The 8,534-nt window shown below is 38.0% G+C and overlaps 1 protein-coding gene across 7 annotated transcripts in view; it reads right to left on the bottom strand.

The window, feature by feature from the left end:
• Nucleotides 1-3,053: 3,053 nt before the first annotated feature.
• Nucleotides 3,054-8,534, bottom strand: part of LOC107512345 (immunoglobulin kappa light chain-like) — a 69,377-nt gene continuing 63,896 nt past the window's right edge. For 2 of the 7 annotated variants that reach the window (XM_036224272.1, XM_036224274.1), the window contains exons 3-4: nucleotides 7,415-7,449; nucleotides 3,054-3,567 (exon numbers count right to left, since the gene is read on the bottom strand). In XM_036224272.1, the coding sequence (XP_036080165.1) occupies nucleotides 3,245-3,567; nucleotides 7,415-7,449 (358 nt within the window). In that variant the 3' untranslated portion in view covers nucleotides 3,054-3,244. Of the gene's footprint in view, nucleotides 3,568-7,089; nucleotides 7,129-7,414; nucleotides 7,453-8,534 lie in introns of all 7 variants that reach the window. The other 5 variants (XM_036224273.1, XM_036224277.1, XM_036224271.1 and 2 more) reach the window with 4 other exon arrangements.

The raw sequence follows: 8,534 nt of genomic DNA, 5'->3' as shown, positions 1-8,534 counted from the left end.
CACAGCTAGTTACTGGTAGAGTGGGGGTTTTCTGACTCCAAAGTTAATTTTAAGAGCCAAAAAGTACTCCATTAAGTCCCATGAGAAGCAGCCTGGGTCTCTTATCTGTTGATCTGAACTTTCTGGATTCATGAAAAAGACCCATGGCATCGCATTTCTCTGAGTGGATTTGGCCAGCTGTTTCTGCAGGGCATGGACATTACTTGAGCTGACTTGGTGGAAGTTTGTGGAGAACAGAACTCTCATCTCTGTTACTCCCGTTATATTAGGTTGCTTCAGCTGTGGTAACCAAATACCACAAACTGAGTGGCTTAAAACAACAGAAATTTATTCTCTCACAGTTCTGAAGGCTGGAACTCTGAAGTCAAGGCGGGTCCTTCTTGAGGCCCTGAGGGAGAAGCCATCCCCTGCCTCTTTCCTAACTTCTGGTGGCTCCCAGACAATCCTTGACATTACTAAGCTTGCAGCTGCATCACTCCAATTTCCACCTGTTACCACATGGCATTTTGCCTGCATCTCTGCATCTCCAATCTTCCTTTCCAAATAAGGACACCAGTCATTGGATTTGGGCCCATCTTAATCCAATATGATCTTATCTTTTTCTTTTTAACTTTTTGTTTTGAAGTAATTATAGAACAGAGAAGTTTGGTGTGTCCTTTGCCCAGTTTTCCCTGAAGGTTACTTCTTACATAATTATAGTACAATATCCAAACCAGCAATTTAACACTGGTCGAATTGTGTATAGTTTTTCAAATTGTGTATAGTTTTATGCAATTTTATTACATGTCCAGATGTACATAACCACCACTGCAATCAAGAAAAAGAATTACTTCGTTACCATTAAGATCTCCCTGTGCTATTCCTTTCACAGTTTCATTCACTCTCTTTCCCCCACCATCACTAAACCCTGGCAACCAATAATCTCTTCTCCATTTCTACAGTATTGTAATTTCAAGAATGTTATATAAAAATAATATGGTATGTGACCCATTGCTATTATTTTTTCATTCAGTTCAATGCACTTCAGGATCACCCAAGTTGTTACATGTACCGATACTTTCTTGTTATCGCTACATAGTATTCCATGGTATAGATATATCACAATTTGTTTAGCCATTCGTCTATTCAGGGACATGTTGGTTGTTTCCAGTTTTGGGCTATTACACATAAAGCTGCTATCAACAATTATGTACAGATTTTTTTGTGTGGACATAGTTTTCATTTCTTGGCAATAAAGGCCCAGGAGTGTAATTGCTAGGTCATATAGTAGGTATATTTTGTTTAGTTTTTCCTGAAACTGGCAAACTATTCTACAAAGTGTCTGTAACATTTTACATTCCCATGAGCACTGTGCGAATAATCCGATTTCAACTGCATCTTCACCAGCACTTCAGTATGACCTCAGCTTAACTTGAACACATCTCTAAAGACTTTATTCTCAAGTGGGGTCACATTTATAAGTACTGGGAGTTGAGACTTGAGTATATCTTTTTGATGGACACAATTGAACCCACAGTACCTGTCTTCACTTTCTTGAGTCATAGTGTATCTGACTTCAGAGCTTTGCTTTATGAGAAAGGGCTTGCTTTGATTTCAGCCTCATCAGAAGTGCCCTAGGTTTTTGAATTTGCCCCTAAGGATAAATGAGCAAATTTATATTGCTTGGAGGTACATTTGTGAGTCTTTCTGAACTCTAGTCAGACCTTTAGTTTCAAAAATTTAATAATAATGAATATTCTCAGGAGGTAGAATGTCATTGTTGTTTTCCTGACCAGTTTTCCCATGACTGTCCTAGTCCTTGTCAAAGTAGAAAAACTAAATTATAAATTTATTGAGGAAAAGGACACCGTTTTAGTTATTTTTGTACTTCCTTCAGAGTGTAGGCTGAGGTGATCAGTAGATATTTTTTGATGGATGAGTGGATAAGAGGAGAAGGGCTGGGGTGCCAATACAGAAGTGAGAGAAGAGAGTCAAAGTTGGTTTTATATGTGTTCCGTACCCCTTCTAATTCCCAAAACACATACTCTTTCATACATGAGATCGCAATGTCTGGACTAGGTTAATTCTGTGTGTATGTGTGTGTGTGTGTAGTAGTAATAGTAGTAGTAGTAGTAGTAGTTAACCAAGTGGAGAAGGAGACCCCAGGAAAATGGCATATTTGACCCTGTTTTCTGTGCATCACCTTAAGCACTGGAAGGTTACAATTCTCTTGCATTGTATAGGCTTCAAGAGAGCAGAGTTACATAGGTAGAGATTTGATCCCAGGCCAGCCATTTACCAGCTGTGTGGCCTTGACCTTAGCCTCTCTTATCTGTAAATTGGGTGTAAGATATTTATTGATGTAAACTTATTTTGAAGTATAATACATATGCATAGAAAAGTGAACAGATCATAATTGTACAGCTTGATAAATTTTTACTAAGTGGCACACATTACATTACCAACCTCCCAGGAGCCCCTTCTTATCTCCTCCTAGGCACTATTTCACCCCACACCCAACCAAAAGTAATGTGTGCCACTTTGTAAGTGCTCGGTATGGTCTTTGGTAGATAGGAACCTCTCAATACTTGTTTAAAAATGTAATGAAGGCATAATATTTCATTAAGTCGAAGTGCCATAATGGACTTAAATATTTCCCTATTGCTTTTTAATCTAGATTGTTTTATTTTATATAATGTTGCAGTATATGACTCTCATTATATCGGTTTCCTTCTTTTGGAAAATTCTCAGGGTAGTTTCAATTGAATCATAGGATATGTGCCTGTAGAACTGTCACCCTTAAAAAGACTTTGAGAGCCTACTGAGGAGGGGCAAACAAGGAAGCGAGCCTCTCATACTATGGTCCAGAGGAATGAGTTTGAAGGCAGGTGGCTTATGGGTTTCATGGAGGAGTGTCTTGTAGAGGACAGTAGAATAGGGGTAGAACAGAGGATGATGATTTTTATAAATAATGATGTATTTTATAGCAATTTAATATTTAGCTCCTTAGACGATAAACTGAGTAATTAGAAAAATGACATAACAACCATTAAATCAGGAAGGAGAGAGAAATCACAGATGCAAAGATTCACTTTATTCATTTATCCCCCCAAAATTAGCATGATTAAGGCCAAAGCAGGGGTGGCATGAGGTGGAAAGAGGGGCCGGGGCACTGACATAGGGGTATCTCTTGTGAGAAAAGAGCTGAGGCCTGAGAAGGGAAGGCTGGGATTGAGGCGCAGGTGATGGGGCCTGGGAGGCCTCTCTAACAGTTTCCTCTATTGAAGCTCTTGACAAAGGCGGAAGTCAGGCTCTGGTGGGTGATCTCACAGGCATAGACATTATGACTTTTGTACTCTGAACTGGACAGTGTCAGGGTGCTGCTGAGGCTATAGGTGTTGTCCTTGCTGTCCTGCTCTGTGGCACTATTCTGGATGCCTTTGGTTTGGACGACACCATCTACTTTCCATTCGACATTGATTTCCCTGGGGTAGAAGCCATTCAGGAAGCACACAACCGAAGCGCTTCCAGTTTGTAACTGCTCTTGAGATGGTGGGAAGATGAAGGTGGATGGTTTAGCTACATCCCCTGAGGAAGGAAGCACAGAGAATGGTGTTTAAGTACCAAAGAAATCCTCCACCTGGATGCATTGTTTGTGGGAAATCCCAGAGCCCATAAGAAACAGACATACAGAGAGCAGCATGTTTATTTTGTTTAATTGTAGCAATTAGGGAGGCCAGGAAGCATATTTATAATCTCTAGGATTTTGAGTTTCTCCCCAGTTCCCCTCTACCCCTTAAGAAATTGCTTTTTTTGAACTCTTTGCAGCCATTCTTAAAGCCATTTTTTATGCTTTTCTGACCTCCTCTTTCTTTTCTTCAACTGTATTCCCAACCTCTTGAAGTAATTCAGTGCTTCAGACCAAGAAACAAAGGCCCCTTCATCTGACACCCCTCAGAATTTAGAAATGAGAATAGGTCTTGGCCCTTTTACACAGAAGGTCATTTCCTCTGTACCTCTCTTAGGACTGCATAGTGACATCTGGCTGCCTTTCCCTTCCTGGGCTTCCTTTGGGTGTGTTGGGGCCAGACTCACCCGGCAGAGTAGGTCCCAGGTTCTGTGTGCCTGGGCGAGGGTCGGCCCTTTCACCCTCTAGGCTCAGGCCAGCAACTCTCTAACCTCTAACAAAAGCCTCAAAAGGAGACCTGGACCCTGGACTGATGGCTGTCACCATATGGCGCAATGTTTAGCCAGATAAAGAGGGATCAACTGTAATTTTGGCCACCTGCCTAGGAGGAACTGGTTAGCTTTGCTTCTGACTGTGAGCAGCTGCCAGATGGCCACCTGGAAATTCCCCTTTGTGGGCATTCAAACTCTCAGGTAGTAGAGTAAGAATTAAAGTAACAAATCAAGAATCCTTTGCTGGGAGAACCCAGCAGATAAGTGAACAGGTTTTTATAAAGCTAACCTCCATGTTTACCAAGCAGTTCAACATAAGATACTGAACTTTTTGTTTCAATAATTTTTTCTCTTTTAACTTTTATTAATAATTTTTTTCAGAGAGTTTTATAAAATAGCCTTGGCAGCAAAATAATATGAAATCTAGAAAGGAAGGGAAATAGTCTACAAAGATACTCCTATCTAGATGAATCCTCAATAGCTTTAAATTTTTCATTCTCCATTAAAATATTAAATAATTAGCATATTTGATATGGAAATTCTTGTAAGACATCTTATTAGCTTTTAATGGCATTTAAAATTCATTAAAAGTTTTGCAAAGACCATCAAATAGTTTCAAAATAGCTTAAAATATTTAAGTAGCTTAGTTTTAAATAATTTTGAGTTTTAAAAGTTTTAAAACAGCCTTAAAATAGTCCTGTAAAATCCAGTTGATTGATCAAAACCTGAGAAGCCAGATGGATTAAATTTTTGCTGGTGGAAATTTTACCTTGTAAATTTTATGTATTTCTTTCCTTTGGATTAAACTTTCCAACTCCAAATAATACATCGTTTATCATTTAAATATCTTTGATGAGTAGATATTAGAATAATTACATGTCACTGAAAAAAAAAGTTTTAAATTCTTTATAGTTGTCTAATGAAACTTTTCATTGAGGATATAATAATGAACGTGAATTTTATTTCTCATATCTCTAATATATCAGTCTTCTCCCTGTTTTCCATTATCAGCTCAGTGACTGCCGCATTTCTATTCTCCTTTGTTAGTGGCATTATTCGTATCACTGTGCCAGGAAAGCAGACCATGGCGGAGTTTAACGGGTGAATGCAGCGTTGCCCGTAGCCTTTAGCGGCCAGGCTCACGGCCACAGAGCGCTGTGTCGTGGCCACGAAAGTCATTCAATCACGAAAAAAAGACCGCCACGAAGTTTAGGGACCACACTAGCTGTGCCACAGACTCCTTTGTGATATAAAAATATGACCAAGTAATAACTGAGGTAAATAAAAGAATATACTCGTGAAAATATTTACTATTTTTCTACAAGTCCACAGGCATTTCAAATGCAATTCTTTTATTTTTCTCCAATTAAACAAATTTCTTCAAAATTGAGTTTTGGGGGACAACCATCTTTCCATCATTATAACAGATTATTAGGTTAGTTTAATATTGCAATTTGATTTTTAAAAAAGAGGCATCTGTTAAGGTATAGACTCTGTAGAATTTCTGAATACTGACAGTTTATCATTCACTTTAGACTAAAAATGACATCGCTGCTGATTCTCAATTAAGCTACATCTTTTACATGGCAAACAGATATACTTTTCTAGTTTCTTATTGTTAATTAGTGCATCCTATTGATTTTTGTTGTTATAAAATAATTTATCAGAAGAGAGAAAATATACTAAGAAATAAATACATTTCACTACTTTTCTGTAATAAGTATAAGGAGCAAAAATTGATATAATATTTGTCAAAACTCAATGAAAATTAATTCGCTTTTGCTCTTTAGAGCTGTAAGGATTTCTTTTTCATCTGCACTAAAATTTTCCCCTTCAATTTAGATTAAATTAATTTGTTTTGTCTACAAATCCATTTTTGGAGTGGACTTTAACTGTTGAAACTGATGATAAATCTAAAATGCTCTCATTTACTGATCTCCACAAAACTCCTACCTAAGTCTCTAAAAGTCAGTACTGGCATTTAGACCCAATTTCAGAAGACAATAGAGAAAAATTACTTACGTTTAATCTCCAGATGTGTCCCTTGGCCAAATGTGATTCACAGTATAGCTTAATTACTTTTCCTTCAACAAAAACCTCCTTTTACTACTAACCTCATTAGACTGCCTGATGCAGATAAAATCTGGCAATTTAGATGCCATGTCAACTAACTGGCTCTTTCTTCTTTCTTGAGACAAACTTATTCTAAGCCCCTTATACATCCCATTTTTGGAAGAGTTCCATTCTTTTTGGAATTGACCTGAACTCATATTTCAAGCATGAAAACTTCCAAATTTTACCACTCTATAAGAAAAAGGATTAGAAAAATGCACTTGCATTTGCTCTCTGGGATGGTCCCCCGGCAAAGTAAGCCACAGTGAAGGCTCTAACACTACAAAAGCCATGCCTGAAGCATTCACATGAGAAAGGCTAATTCAGAGAAATATCCAGCAATTTCTTCCCTATTCTTACAAATCCTACTCTCCTCAAAAAATGGACAATTTATTTGCTCAGCTTAAAGGAGGCTATTTTCTGCTATTTACTTTTGGTCCACCAGAAATGGCTCATTTTACCAAAATGCCATGAACTTGCACAAATAATACAATGGACCAAAAGCCTCACAAATAATTAAGCAAAAATGTATTTACGTTTAATCTCCAGTTTAGTCCCTTGGCTGAAAGTGAACCTCAGTGATCCCTCCTAACTTCTGCCTCTACAAAAACTTGCCCTAAAAAGTCACTTAAGTTATTTTGATTTGGAAATCTTAAAAGTTAGTCATCAGCTAGTTTCCCCTGGAACAATTTTTCCTTCTCTGTACCTAATCTGGGAATAAAATGTGTTTTATTCTTGACAACTAACTGATATAAACACACAAAAAGGAACAAAAAGTAAGTTAATTACACAGAAAAATCAGTTGAAAAAAATACTTACGTTTGATCTCTAGTTTGGTCCCCTGGCCGAAAGTGTATACACAAAGGTTCCTCTTAACCTCCCTCCTATACAGAAACTGACACTTGAGCAAATCTCTGTTCTGAACATGTAATTTGCTCCCCAGTAAGTTTCTGAAACTGTCACTTAGACAAATTATTCTCACCCATCTTGTTCTTTGTAGAAAATGTGCAATCAACTCTCACGTTTGTTTACAGACTTTTTCTTTGCTCTGGAGGATATCAGAGTCTGGTTTTAAAGAATCAGCTTTACAGACACAGTTACCAGATACCAACAACCGAGGAAGGAAAGTTTGGCTTTTACTCACGTTTAATTTCCAGCTTGGTCCCTTGGCCGAACGTCCACCACAGTGATAGCTCTCCATTGTGTCACTGTACAAAAACCATTCTCATCGAAAGTTAACAGAGTCCTAAGTCAGCTGCTGATGCCTCACTCCCTGTTTGAGCAGGGCTGGAAGCACTGATAGAGAATGTTTGTGTTCTTAGGTGAGATCTAAAATCCTAGAAGATGATATATTTATGTGTATGGCCTGATGGTTCTTTTCTTTAGCAGTGTATCACATCTGGACTACTTATTCGTTCATTCATTCATTCATTCATTCATTTGTTCATTTATTTATGAGAGTAGGCTAAATGAAAATTACCCCCAAAAAAAGCTCATTTTTTAAGAATGCATTTCTTTATATCTGCTGGAGTGGGTGACTTTTGCAAATGATAAACCTCATTCAATGAAATTAGGGAACACTTTAGCTTCTCTCAGTTGATTATAATTAAAGAATGTCTTCATATTGGAACCTCTCCTTTGCCACAATGTCGTTTCAAAAAGGTAGATTAAACATATTAAATTAAGGCCCGTGTCTTACTTTGAAATATATTTTCGAATGAAGCTATAGATGACATGAAACAAAAACAAAGATCAGTAGAGTAGAAAAGTAGACTTTTCTTGGTTGTACTTGGTTGATCACCTATTGTCATAGGACAGGTAGAGAGCTCAAAAGGACACCTGCCACGTGGCATTGAGGTGAATCAGGTGTATGCTGTCTTCGGAGCTCCCAGGGAACCATGGCATGCTTTAGTGTTTCCATAGTAATCCCATCAAGGACACTGAAGACCTCATTTTGTTTTGAGTCCATTTTCACTTATTACAGTCTTGTTTCTCTCTTAACCTTCCATCTCCACTTCAGCAAACAGCTCTAACTATCTTAAACTCCTTATAGTTCTTCTATGGCCTCCAGCTTTTAAAATATACCCCCATTGCTTAGAAACACTTTTGCCTGCCTGCCGAGCTAGTGAACTAACTGTCTTTCAGAAATCAACTCAAGAGAAACCTTCTCTCAGATTATCCCACAGCAAGTGACCTAACTTTGCAGAGTACAAAGGCAGGTCATTGGGCCTGGAGCACCTAATTTCTCTTATCTGCTATAAGAT

The sequence above is a fragment of the Rousettus aegyptiacus genome, unplaced genomic scaffold (assembly GCF_014176215.1).
Source record: "Rousettus aegyptiacus isolate mRouAeg1 unplaced genomic scaffold, mRouAeg1.p scaffold_m13_p_7, whole genome shotgun sequence".
Classification (NCBI taxonomy): Eukaryota; Metazoa; Chordata; class Mammalia; order Chiroptera; family Pteropodidae; genus Rousettus; species Rousettus aegyptiacus.
Note: the sequence above shows the minus strand (reverse complement) of the source record. Positions and strands in the feature narration are given on the sequence as shown.